The following is a 13,919-nucleotide window of genomic DNA, read 5'->3' as shown; positions in this document are numbered from 1 at the left end:
ATTGATTGAAGGTTGAGTAGCATGGATATTAAATCCATTATTTGTCAGTCTATTGAAAGAAGAGGCATCATAATGACTTTTGAGACTATAGGTGACTATAGAGGATAGTATAATGCTTACTGATCTTGACTGGACGTCAGAAGTTTGTAGGTTCAAACAAACGAGGGGCAAATCATGAACTCTGAAAATTATAAAATCGTCTCTTTTGTGGCCTCAAGAAAGACCTCAGTTAACCTCAGTTTGTTCCTGAGGGAATGTCTCTGTATGTGTACTGCAAATCACATTGGATAAAAGTGACAGCTAAATGACAAATTAAGATGAGAGGAGGCGAGGAGGCAGATTTATGGTCGTTCTATGCTTTAAATCAGCAGTGAGTGTCATCCTGGTGTTGGTGTTCTGATTTGACACATACAGTGGTGCCAAAACGTATTTAGACATTTAAACAGCCCACAAAAACGTTATTGCATTAGATAAAAAAAAAAGTAAAAAAAAAACCCCAAAAAAACAAAAACAATAAATGTTGGTTTGTTTAATGTTGCAATGATAAAATGCCGAACCAAGTGTCATCTGTGATGATCAAGTGATGCTACTATTTTATAAATGTTGATAAATATTTTGCCATCTATGATGTTGACATTTCTATATTTACATGTGGCTACAGTACCTAAATACTTTTTGAGTCCAGAAAGGAGACCTGATGCCCTTTTTACAATATGTAATACGTTATATCGTTTTTGAAAATGCCCATTTTGAATGCAAGCAGAAACATGCTGTTTTCGTGCTTGTCTCTTTAAATGCAAATGAGCTGCTGCTTCTGCCCGCCCCCTTTTCCAGAATAGGGCTGAGCCTTTACAGCTTGTACCTCGGATACCCTGCTAAAAAACATCTGTTTGGTTTTGATTTTCATATCTATCGCACTGAAATGATGAGTTTTAAACTATATTAGTTTAAAGTTCCGATATAGAGTTTTCTAAGCGCACACATTTGAAGCACACACACAGAAAGTGGCTGTCACACAGCATGTGAGTAGTAAACTAAGTTCTCTTTCATGTCTTATTGCACTTAAACTGTCAAATACACACTAATTTATATTAAAAACACACAGTAGTTACAAAAACAGTTGGTTATGATTGTGAAGGTAAACAGCTAGGAAAGAAATTGCATGCTTATATTAGATCTGTGTTGCAGCAGCATAATATACAGTTAATAAATCAATAAATCCACTGCTGTCTTGACTTCTCTGAGGCTGGGACTCTAAATAGATTTCTGTGCTTGTCTGTGCAGCCAACAACAGAACAATAGCATGCTTTGCTCAAACCTTTGCCATAGTGTTAGAACTGGTACACCGTTGTCACTTGTGAAACAAAATGACGTGGGTGGAAACGTGCAGATTAAGGGGCTTGCATAAAAAGGTTACTGGGTTGGCCTTTTTCACATTTTCTGGATTGGTAGATGCACCGGGGAGCTGATTATAGCACTTAAACATGGAAAAAGTCAGATTTTAATGATATGTCGTCTTTAATGTTATTTACTGTAGCTGGTTTCTCTGATGACTGTACAGGATGCTGGTGTCCTCTGTATCCTTTAGTCCAAATGTAATCTACATCTTGTCTTGTGCCCGTTGCTTTCTAGCTGCTCTTGTTTACCTTCCCAGAACCACTGCAAGCTTGTGTTTGCCCACTCGCCTTGCTGCTTTTGGTGTGCTCAGCGTGTTTACACAGTGTATTCTTTGAAGTATGACAGCGAAAAGAAATAGCCAGTTTCCTTGGGGTTTTGTAAGAAAATACTGTCTGTTTTCGAGGTCAGAATCTTTCTCTCGTTTACAGTTGTTTCCTGTGGGATGCCCATTGCGCCAGTGAATGGCACTGTCATTGGGCAGGACTTCACTCTCGGCTCTAGAGTCGCATTCTCTTGTAATCCTGGCTTCCGATTGGCCAACGCTCAGCCAGTGTCAACGCTGTGTCAAGAATCTGGGAGGTGGAGCCCAATGGAAACCCGTCCTCGCTGCGTCCGTGAGTTTAATCACTTTCTTATTTACAGAAAAGATTGATAGAAGACAGAAAGACAGATAAATAGATAGACATAATAAATATGTTGTTTTAGGTCTTAACTGAGCAAATTTTAATTACTAATTTTGATTCTCCAGCTGTGACCTGTCCTGACATTGGCCACTCTGCAGTGGATCATGGGAGGTGGAGGCTTATTTATGGCATGCAGAATAAATATGAGGCCATGATGATGCTGACCTGTGACCCTGGATATTTCTACAAAGGTCAAAGGGTCATCCGCTGCCAAGCTAACGGCACTTGGGATTACCCTGAGCCGAGACCATCCTGTGAAAGTGAGTGCAATATTGGCTATATTGACTTCAAGACCACAGCATTTTCAAATTATTTTCATTTTTTTTGGAAACTCGTGACCCTATAGAGGATATGTGGTTTGGAAGATGGATGGACTTTCAAACTTTAATTAAAAACCTCTGATGTAGCATGTCATGATATAATTTACAAAAGTCCATTAACATATCAAGTAAAGCTAGAAAAAAAAGCAATTTCAGGACTTTAAGGAAATTCCAAGTGTCCTATATTTAGAACTTCAAAAATAAAATACTAATGTATTCTTCATCTAAATTTGCCTAGTCATTTCCTGTGGTGACCTTGGAACCCCTCCAAATGGGAATAAAATAGGAACACTAACCGTGTACGGAGCAACTGCTATTTTTTCCTGTAACACGGGTTATACTCTGGTGGGCTCCAGAGTCAGAGAGTGCATGTCCAATGGCCTGTGGAGTGGAGCTGAGGTCCAATGTCTTGGTGAGTGTCTTTACTTCCCTAACGAGAAAATGTACCCTTATGTGGTCCAAATGAGCTTTCACGATGATTTTCTTCAACAGCTGGGCACTGTGGCACACCAGAGCCTATTGTGAACGGCCAGATCATCGGAGAGAATTACAATTACAGAGGCAGTGTCGTTTACCAGTGTAATCCTGGATTCCGACTCATCGGTGTGTCCGTTCGCATCTGTGAGCAGGACCACCGCTGGTCTGGAAAGACTCCCGTCTGTGTCCGTAAGTGCTGCTTGAGCAATCTGATTTCACGTCTTTTGACAGCTGTATGCCTCTGAGAAATAAAATAATCATGTAAATGGTTATTAATATGTCACTCTGATATTCTATAGCCATCACCTGTGGACATCCCGGCACCCCTGCTAATGGTGTGACTCAGGGAACGCAGTTTAACCTGAACGACATTGTGCGTTTTGCCTGCAACCCCGGTTATGTTCTGCAGGGTGCAATCAAGTCTCACTGTCAGCCCAATGGCCAGTGGAGCAACGCTCTACCTAAGTGTAAAAGTAAGTCCTTTGGCTTCATCATCAGCGTCAATCCATAGTGTGTATGTCTTGGCGAGGAAGTGTGAATAGTGCTGTTACATTAAAATAACTTGACTGCTGTATTCAACTCTGCTCTATAGCTCAGCATGGTGTAGAACAGGAGTATGTGTTCTAATATTTCTGAACAGAGAAATAACAGCAGAAATAACAGCATTTAAAGGATTTTAAATAATGAAAATAATGGTTTACATTGGTTAAAATAATGGTGCCGGTACCCAGCGGTACTTTTTCCAGTACTTCACTCTCTGTATAATAACATTTATTTCAGTGAAAAAAAAAAAAATTCCAGAACTCTCAGTTTCAACATTTTGAACAAACCCTTTTTATTAGGCATTAAATATTATTTTATTTTTAATCAAATGAAAATTAAACCCTTTTATTTTTTTTTGGCAAACAAACAGAGGTCTACTGTTAAAATTAATACATGGTATTAAAAAGATGCAATAATAATTGTAGAATTTTCTTCTACAATTAAGTGGTTAAACTGGTTGTAATATTTATTTTTATCATTTAATTGTTTTATTTAAATTGGCCAGAAATAGCAATATATAAAGACATACATTATACTGTACAAAAGTAATACAAAATACTGTATTTCTGTTACACGTTAAACCATACTTTTATTTTGACAGGTTGCCGTGAAGTTTTTTTTTCTCAGATGAAATGGTAAAATTCACCTGAAATGACTCTCACAGCAGCTCTGGAAATGAAGTTCATGTGTTCATGTCATCATATAATGAGACACAGAGGCTGAAAATCACGTGTGCTTCAGTATTTGTGTAAACAAAAAAAACATAAACAAAACCGTGTTTCTGCCATTCATACATACAGAGCCAAGCGGAACATGCAGGATTCATATTTAAACCGACATTAGTCCAAATCGCGATTCGAATTAAGTAACAGACCCAATTTACAAAGTGACAAACCCAAATTAAGTGACAGACCCAAACTTGAGCTTCAAGGGGGGCAGGGGGTGCCGTTATAATATAATGGTAGGGGAAACAATGAAATAAGAAATTTTGCACAAACAAAAAAAGAAGTAGGAGTGTCGCCCAAACCAAAGAAATTAACAAAACAAAATAATCCTTATAACTAACCTAAGTACAAAGGTGGAAGGACACTCCCAAACTTAATCTAACAAAGCACAAACTAAGCTAATCCAGAAACAAAACAAAAACCGTATCACAAGAACAAATGACTAGATATTTGAATTATCACAAGGGGCGTTTTTGGTAGCTTGAAGCACCGGGATGCGTTCTTAACTTTGAACTTGACACGTAGTAAGACTGAAACTCTAACATGGACATCAGCGTAATCTTTCACAAAGAATTCGATACAAATCAATAGCCAAAAAAAAAAAAAAACAATCTATAAACAGATCAAATCACGTATCACAAATCATGACTGCATGACGTGGTGCACAAACACACAAAGAACTCGAGGCCTCAAATGCAGCCAGCACGTCAGCAGAGCGTCATGACGTCAGAATGATGATTGACAATCTAGTCAGCCGATAAGCACAGACCTAGACGCAGAGTAAGAAATAACACAAAAAGACAGGAGAGAATATACACAAAACACACGTGGAACGTAACAAATGGTAAATGTGACTGGACCTTTTGTTTTACCTTCTCAAAAACAGCTTTAGCTGGGTTTACAGATGACTGGCACAGATCCAGACAATGTAATTCAAGATGTTTAATAAGGAGTTGCCATATATAAGCCATAATGTGCCATAAAGTGCACTACTGTTTAAAATGTAATTTATTCCTGTAATGGCAAAGCTAAATTTCATGATCCTTCATAAATCATTCTAATATGCTGACTTGCTACTCGTGAAACATTTCTCATCATAACGGTTGTGCTTAATATTTTTCCGGAAACAGTGAAACAATTACAAGTTATGAATGCATGGCAGCACTCTGATTGATCTGAATTACCTTAATTTGAATCTTCGAAGTTACATCATCCATCCCTTCAAGCCATCTCTCTCTTTAGATTATAAATGTGTGTTTACTCTGACTGCGGAAGTTGAAGTGGTCCGATCATATCAGTCACGGTCTCCTCTCCATCATGGTCCGTCATTAGCAGTGAGCGTGGGAAGACGCCTGTTTAATGGCACAAAAGGAGCGGGTAAAAAATGCTATGAGCTCGGAGCTGCATCAATAATTTAGTAGGCCTCTGCACAGCCCTGCTAATCAGCACCAATTTGTGTCTGAGTGAGCCACTTCTATCTCCAAAATGGCCTCCTAAACCACACAGATAAGTTGGTTAGACTCGTATGTGCAGATAATTGAACCACCTCTGCTCAAAAATTGCCACTGGCCAGCAGCAGCATCAATTTTAATATCGTATTACGGCCAAGCACAAATAAACAGATTGTTTTCCTATGTTCTTTTCTTTTTCTTCTTTTCTTTCTTTAGACTGATTTTATTTGTGCATTTATTTCGAACTTAACCGTTAATGTTTTAGTTAAAAATCAAGCTAGTATGTTCATGTTATAAATGGTTGCATCGTAGAAAATGGCTTTGGCTGGCTCTGCTAAGAGCTATTAAAGGCATTAGCATGCATTACTACTCTGGAAAGTCTAATTCCGTTGACAAGCCGTCCCTAACGGAGAGATTTTAAGAGAACGTTGCTGGCCTGAAACAGCAGAAGGGACACTCTGGAGTCAAATAAGGAAGCCTGTCGTCTTCATTTGACTTCACCGTTTCCTCGTAATTGCACATAAAATGTCGCCAGAAATGTGTTCAGCTAAATTTGGTAGAAACAGTTGGAGTGCTTAAAGAACAAAACCTAGTTTAACATGATGGCCCATCTTATTGCCTTGGCCTGCTCAATTGCACTTGCACTTTAATGTATATTTTGTTTTCTTTCAGTGCGTGAACGAATATTACTTCTGCTTTTTTTTTGGTTCTCCATCATACTCTTTTGTCCTTTTGTGCTCTCACTCATAAATAACACACTACTGCTGTGTCCCCGTCTTTCCTCTCTCTAAGCCCAGTTCATGTCCTCAGCCAGACCGTAAGCCAGACGCTAATGAAGCAACTGTTTGTGTTTATGTGGTTTCAAATATTTACAGAAGTTTTTCTAGAAGCCTTTAATCTTCTCTGTAAATCGTCTTTTTCTGTGTCATTTTGTGCAGTGAAAAGTGTTTGGTTGGATATCAGGAAAAATTAACTGTGCCCACTGGCCGTGTCGTTTATTTCACACAGTTCACTAAAGAAATTGCACAAATCAAGTAATGGCACAAGCAAGGCCAAAAATGAGTGCTGAATGTGATTTGGATGCCGCACTTCTGTTTAGATTGGCTTGTTGTGGAGGATGCAGTGGACTACTGGGATTGAACAGGAAATATGTATATATGCGTATCTGGATATATGCCTGTTTATAACACTTTTCTCCATCATGTGATGAATTACTGCTACCAAGATGGAAATGTACACAAAAGTCTCATTTAAATTAAATTATTTATGCAAAAAATAAAAAATTGAGGGCCAGTAAGAGTTTTTTAAAGGCTTAATTTATGTGATCAAAACAGTAATATTGTGAAATATTATTAGTTTAAAATTGCTGCTATATGTTTAATATATTTTAAAATGTAATTCATTTTTGTGATGTCAAAAATGAATTTCAGCATCATTCTTCAATGCCACATGATCCTTCAGAAATCATTCTAATATGCTGAATTTGGTGATAAAGAAATTGTTACCAACACTGATTATAAATTAGCGTATTAAAATGATTTCCGAAGGATCATGTGACACTAAAGACTGGAGTAATTATGCTGAAAATTCAGTTTTGCATCACAGGAATAAATTCTATTTTAAAGTATAATAAAATAGAAAACCACTATTTTAAATTGCAATAATATTTCACAAAACTACTGTTTTTTTCTGTATTTTAATCAAATAAAGGCAGCCTTGATGAGCAGAAAAGACTTCTTTAAAAAACATTAAAAATCTTACTGATCCCAAACTTCAGAACAGCAAAGAAAATAAACATTATGCATATCTTTTCCATCACTTTTGATCTATTTAATGCATCCTTGCAGAATTAAAGGAGAAGTCCACTTCCAAAACAAAGATTCACATATAATGTATTCATCCCCTTGTCATCCAAGATGTTCATGTCTTTCTTTCTTCAGTCATAAAGAAATAGTTTTTTGAGGAAAACATTTCAGCATTTTTCTTCATATAATGGACTGATATGGTGCCGATGGTGCGAAAACTTCCAAAATGCAGTTTAAATGTGGCTTCAAACGATCCCAAATGCATTAGCAAAACGATCGGTTATTTTCATAAAAAATAAAATAAAATAAATACTTTTTTTATTCTCAAACACTCGTCTTGCCTTGCTCTCCCTGAACTCTGTGTATTCTGGCTCAAGACAGTTAGGGTATGTCAAAAAACTACAATCGTATTTTCTCCCTCAACTTCAAAAATCATTTCAAAATCATCCTACATCACTGCAGAAGTACCGACACAGTCTTTGCAATGTAAACATGCAAAGAAGATCAAACACCCTTAACAAAAAAGGTAAAACAGCGATGTAGGATGATTTTGAAGTTGAGGGAGAACATGAGATGGGAGTTTTTTGACATACCCTAACTGTCATGAACCGGAAACATACAGTTCAGGCAGAGACGAGACAAGATGAGTGTTTGACATTAAAAAGTATATAAATTGTATTATTTTTATAAAAATAACCAATCGTTTCGCTAGATTAGACCCTTCTTTCTCAGCTGGGATTGTTTACAACCGCATTTGGGATTGTTTAAAGTCGCTTTTAAACTGCATTTTGGAAGTTCAAACTCGGGGCACCATATCAGTCCATTATATCGAGAAAAATCCTAAAATGTTTTCCTCAAAAAACAATTTCTTTATGACTGAGGAAAGAAAGACATGAACATCTTGGATGAAAAGGGGGTGAGTACATTATATGTGAATCTTTGTTTTGGAAGTGGACTTCTCCTTTAAAGTATTAACTACTTTCAAAAAAATAATCTTACTGACCTTAAACTTTTGCATTGCAGTGTACTTCTCAAAAGTATTCTTCCTAACCTTCTTTCTTTCTGTCTTTTTTCTCACTTTCTCTCTATCTGCGTCTCAGTTGTGAACTGCACTGATCCGGGACATGTTGAAAATGGTGTCAGACAGGTCCTGCCCAGCGGGCCTCATCGTTACAGTTTCCAGACCACAGTTTCTTACAGCTGTAACCCTGGATACTACCTGCTAGGCACCAGCATTCTGAGCTGTCAAGGAGACGGCACATGGGACCGCTCCCTACCAAAGTGCCTCTGTAAGTCATCTTAGCCTGATAAACTGTTACTCATATAATTTCATAACCTACTTTACTTGGAATTGTGTATGCACGTGATCTGACATTGTGCACTGTGGGTAAGGTTTGCTGCCTTTTTTCCTCTCTGCTGCAGTGGTTCTGTGTGATCGTCCCAGCATGCCTCCGTATGCACAGATCTCTGGGGACAGGCGCACAGTGGGCTCCGTTATCCGCTTCAGCTGCATCGGCCAGCGCAGTATTGTGGGCAATACCACCCGCATGTGCCAGCTGGATGGCCAGTGGAGCGGCTCTCTGCCACATTGCTCTGGTACTTCAAATCTTTTCCCTACTCAACATGCTCATCTGTCTGTTTTTAACATTATTTTTGTTTAATACTTTAAAAAACATGTATTCAATTGTAATATTTTTATAAATACACAAATTAGACTACCTATTTCAAAACATCCTTTGCACCTGAGTCCTTATTTTGTCCTGAGCTGCCAAAAAACCTTCAGGTGCTGCAGATTCTTTGGTTTCCCGGCAGGCTCTGCACATTTGTGTTCTTCCTCACAGTGGCTATATGATGTTGAGATTCGGCTTTGCAACTCAGGACAAAGCAAGGACTTATGCACAACTATAACAAAGGTTACCGGTCTTCAAGCTGGCAGCAATATTAAGAAAGGAATGAAAACAGGGTAATTTGTGTAAATTGAGTTAAATGTGTTGTCTTGTGGAGTATATGCAAATAAGTTATGCCATGTCTTCAGGGCAGTACTAAATCAAAGTACTAATAAAACAGTTTTTATGATCTTATTTTTCTTTTTTCTTATTTTTCTTATATTTAATTAACTGTCCTATGTTTTTGTAGATATGAAAGAGACTCACAAATTCGCTCACAATGGAATGTAAACTTATGAGAAAATAGGAGAATATATATATATATATATATATTTATATATATTGTTTTTTTTTTTTTTTTTTTTGAACAATGGAATAAAAATGCAAAAATAATTCCTATGTAATTTTCATAAGTTGAAATTTAGGGGTTAGAGTTCGGGACAGCCACCTCCCACTAAATGATGATTTTATATATATTAAGCTTACTGATATTTTAAATGTTATTGTGGGTTTTAATAGAAAATAAAACGATCTTTGTAAACATCTAAGATTTAAATACTTAAATGCTTTTTAAATGTGTTTTTTGGTTATGGGACAGCAGTTTGTGCTAATTCTGTAGAATGGCCCTTATTTAGAGTTGGTCCCCCCTTTGAAGCGGCTTCTACAAAATTTGGCTCTCCACAAGATCTTGGAGTGTTTCTGTGGGAATTTTTGCCAATTCATCCAGTAGAGCATTTCTAAGGTCAGGCACTGATGTTGGACAAGAAGTCCTGGCTCGCAGTCTCCATTTCAGCTCATCCCAAAGTGTTTGATGGGGTTGAGGTCAAGGCTTTGTGCGGGCCAGTCAAATTCTTCCACACCAAATTCGTCCAGTCATGTCTTTATAGACCTTGCTTTGTGCACTGGGGCACAGTCATGCTGGAATAGAAAATGGCCTCTCTAAACTGCTCCCACAACGTTAGAAGCATAGCACTGTCCAAAATGTCCTGGTATGCTGAAACATTAAAGGGACAGTTCACCCAAAAAAGAAAGTTACCCCATGATTTACTCGTGCTCAAGCCATCCTAGTATATGCCTTTCTTTTTTCAGACAAATACAATCTGTTATATTAAAAAATGACCTGGCTCTTCCAAGCTTTATAATGACAGATTTTGAAGCAAAATAAAGTGCATCTATCATAAAAAGTGCAATGGGTCTGATTGAAACACCTGAATACCGAATACAAAAATTAAGAGGTGTATCCCATTACTTTTGTCCATATAGTGTGTGTATATATAGTGGGGCATGGGCTTCATTTTTCACATTTGTGATAGCAACGTCTCTGAGGTCTCGTAAGTGAGATGATGAATCAATGGCTTCAGGATTACAGCCCGGATCAGTGGGTGGTAATACAATATTGCCATCTAGCCAGCGTCCAGAAGGGCAAAAGAGTGTGTCCCCTCATAAACTGGTTTAATCTTCTCATATTGGGCTTGGCGACACAGACTCCCACATGCCTGCCAGGTAATGAGCTGCCCTGCTCCACTATAAACACATCAGTCCATTGCAGCCCTCAGATATGCCAGAAGAGCTTCATCCCTGGCTGTAAAACCACTGACAGGTTAATGTCACAATTCATAACATTCGTATTTCTCAAAAGATTGCTGTTTCTTTCTGTCAGCTGTCAGAAAGTGCATTAGGCTTTTTTTTGCGAGACATCTTGCGGTTAATAACTGGCCTGTCAGCGTGAGTTTCTGAAGACGATGTGTGGTATATAAATAGTAGTAATTCTTTAATATTTACTTCGCCCTTCACCGAAAGACTCACCGTTCAATTCGAATTAGTGATTGTTTGTTGAGCATTACCGGAGGATATATAGGGAATAGAAAGATCATTTGTAAATGCATCAGTGGATCAAAATAAGAGGATTTGCTGAAGAACACCATGGAGCGCACATGTCGGCATTATGAGCGGGGGAAATTAAGGAAAATTTTCTGTCCCTGGTGCTTTCTTATCCAAAGTAAATTATCACCTAAACCAAGGCGCTGTGATGCCTCTTTTTCATCTCCTTTGCCAGGTCTACCGCGGAGAGTTGCTCAATAAATATGAATGAAATTACTCATCATCTTGTGTAAATCTCAGTTAACCTCTTTAAATAAAAACCTAATGTAATTGAGAGCAAGTTTGAAAGTCCTGCGGGGCACCTAGATAGTAGTTTTCCAGTCATGCGCTGTCAAAGGATCTAAATTGGACTGGTTTGAGGGTATTTTCTTTGTACATAGACACTACACCAAGGGTTTGAAACATCATGGTACTTGAGGTGTATAGACAACTCCATTGATTTTAATGGGAGTAATTTAGTTTTATTGAGTTTCTCCACACCGCATGTGTCTGTCGGTTAAACAAGCTGTGTCTAAAACCACTCCCATATCCCTGTATTGTGCATTTAGCATTTTAATTGTATTTTATTTCAAAATGTATTTTTAGCTTAAATGTATTTTATTTTTAATTTATTATTGTTTTAGTTTTATATTTTATCAAATCATGTAATTTTAAAGGATTAGTTCAGTTCCAGAGTTAAAATTCCTGATAATTTACTCACCCACCATGTCATCCAATATGTTTGTGTCTGTCTTTCTTCAGTTGAAAAGAAATGAAGGTTTTTGAGAGAAACATTCCAGGTTTTTTCTCTATATAGTGGACTTCAATGGAAGCCAATGGGAAGAAGGTCCAAAATGCAGCTTCAAAAGGCTCTACACGATCCCAGCCAAGGAATAAGGCTCTTATCTAGGTCAATAGGTCATTTTCCAAAAAAAAAAAAGAAAACAAATGTATATATGTATTTTAATCACAAATGCTCATCTTGCACTAGCTCTGACTTCACATTATGTAATCACGTTGGAATAACTGACACGGTTAGTTGACCTTTCCAATGTGACTACGTAATGCGTGAAGTAGGGCTGCTCGATAAATCGCATGCGATATCCATGCACATTTTGTCAGTAAAGACGGTTCTGTAATCAGTAGTAAATTTCCATCACTTGTGTGCTTTCAGATGGAGCAGCATTTATTACACAGAGCCATAGTTCACTGACAAGCTACACAAAACCACTCAGACAATATCATCAATATTGTACATTGATATTATGAAATCTCACTGCAATAATAAAGTTGTTGCATAGCTTTTCAGTGAAATACGGCTCTGTGTAGTAAATTCTGCCACATCTGAACGCATGTGAAAACACCACATAAAATACCTAATATTGACTGTGGTATAATTGTGATTTATCGTGCAGCCCTAGTGTGAATTCGATCTAGTGCAAGGCGAGAATTTGTGGTTAAAAAGAATGAAATTTACAGATCATTTTGCTAGATAAGACCCTTTTTCCTCAGCTGGGTTTGTGTAGAGCCCTTTAAAGCTGCATTAAAACTGCAATTTGGACCTTCAATCCATTGGATCCCATTGAAGTCCACTATATGGAGAAAAATGTTTTTCCTCAAAAATTTTAAGTTCTTTTCAACTAAAGAAAGAAAGACATGAACATCTTGGATGACGTGGGTGAGTAAATTATGAGGAACTAATCCTTTAAAAGCCAAACCAAAATGAAGAAAGCGAAAACTGATATTATGGGCTTGATTTAAGCCTGCCATATGAAACTACACATCAAAATAAGCGTCCAAGTTCTCATATGTATGTGTGTTGTTTCAGGGGATTCTGCTGGTTTGTGTGGAGATCCTGGTGTTCCAGTGCACGGGATCCGTCTGGGAGAGGAGTTCTCCGTAGGGAGCGTAGTACGATTCAGCTGCGAGCCTGGCTACGTTCTAAAGGGCTCCTCTGAACGGACCTGCCTGGCTAACGGGAGCTGGGTAGGCACCCAGCCTGAATGCCATGGTAAGAAAAATGAAACCGGGGTGGTCTGCAGAAGATTGTGGCTGAGCGTAGATGATTAATCGCTTCTGCCTGTAGATTCTGCTACACCCAAAATTGTAGCCTATGCAAATTTCTCAGCAAGCATTTAGATTCTGCACACAAATTCCCTGGTGTCTAAACTTGTGCGAAACAAAAGAGGGAGATGGAGACAGACAGACTGAGGTAGAAAGTGGTTGGCGAGAAGTTATTTTCATCTTGATTGGTTCCCGTCTGTTCTCTGCTGTAGCTTTAAAGTGGCTTAGTACACCTGGGGTGTACACATGTTACACTTCCACTCGTACCGTGTTTCCTTTCTCTCAACATGCTGAACGCTATCCAGTCGAGATGCCCAAACGACTGTGCCAGCCCTGCTGGTCCCCTGGACACTGGGCTGCTGTGTTTGCACTCTCTCTTTCTCTCTTAAACAGCATTATTATTCTGCTCGTGTTGGTTTGTGTAAAGTGCCTGCAGAGTCAGGCTGACAACCCGAAGAAAGGCATGTCAGAGAAGCAGAAAACCCAGGTTAATTACCCGTGTGGAGATGCCTGCCATTTTTTCTTACCCTGCTTTTTTAACACCAGCCATTTGTTTTATCTCACATCTTGTTAACAGTCAGCCCTAAACATTGGAGATATTTTTGGTTTTGCATCTCCTCCAAAGCATACTGTCATCTCAATCCCTTCCTGCCTCCCAAATGCTTGGGGTTGTGCGTTTGAAATGTGTGCTCTTGTGTGTCTGCCTA

General features: G+C 38.3%; 1 protein-coding gene across 1 annotated transcript in view; it reads left to right on the top strand.

Moving 5' to 3' along the window:
- The window catches only part of csmd2 (CUB and Sushi multiple domains 2), a 385,015-nt gene that overhangs the window by 349,585 nt on the left and 21,511 nt on the right, over window positions 1-13,919 (top strand). The window contains exons 50-57 of the mRNA XM_051136347.1: window positions 1,827-2,012; window positions 2,147-2,341; window positions 2,640-2,813; window positions 2,894-3,067; window positions 3,178-3,351; window positions 8,503-8,691; window positions 8,825-8,998; window positions 12,977-13,159. Of these exons, the coding sequence (XP_050992304.1) occupies window positions 1,827-2,012; window positions 2,147-2,341; window positions 2,640-2,813; window positions 2,894-3,067; window positions 3,178-3,351; window positions 8,503-8,691; window positions 8,825-8,998; window positions 12,977-13,159 (1,449 nt within the window). The remainder of the gene's footprint in view (window positions 1-1,826; window positions 2,013-2,146; window positions 2,342-2,639; window positions 2,814-2,893; window positions 3,068-3,177; window positions 3,352-8,502; window positions 8,692-8,824; window positions 8,999-12,976; window positions 13,160-13,919) is intronic.

Source organism: Labeo rohita, chromosome 19 (assembly GCF_022985175.1).
Source record: "Labeo rohita strain BAU-BD-2019 chromosome 19, IGBB_LRoh.1.0, whole genome shotgun sequence".
Taxonomy (NCBI): Eukaryota; Metazoa; Chordata; class Actinopteri; order Cypriniformes; family Cyprinidae; genus Labeo; species Labeo rohita.
This window is presented reverse-complemented; position numbering and strand designations above follow the sequence as displayed.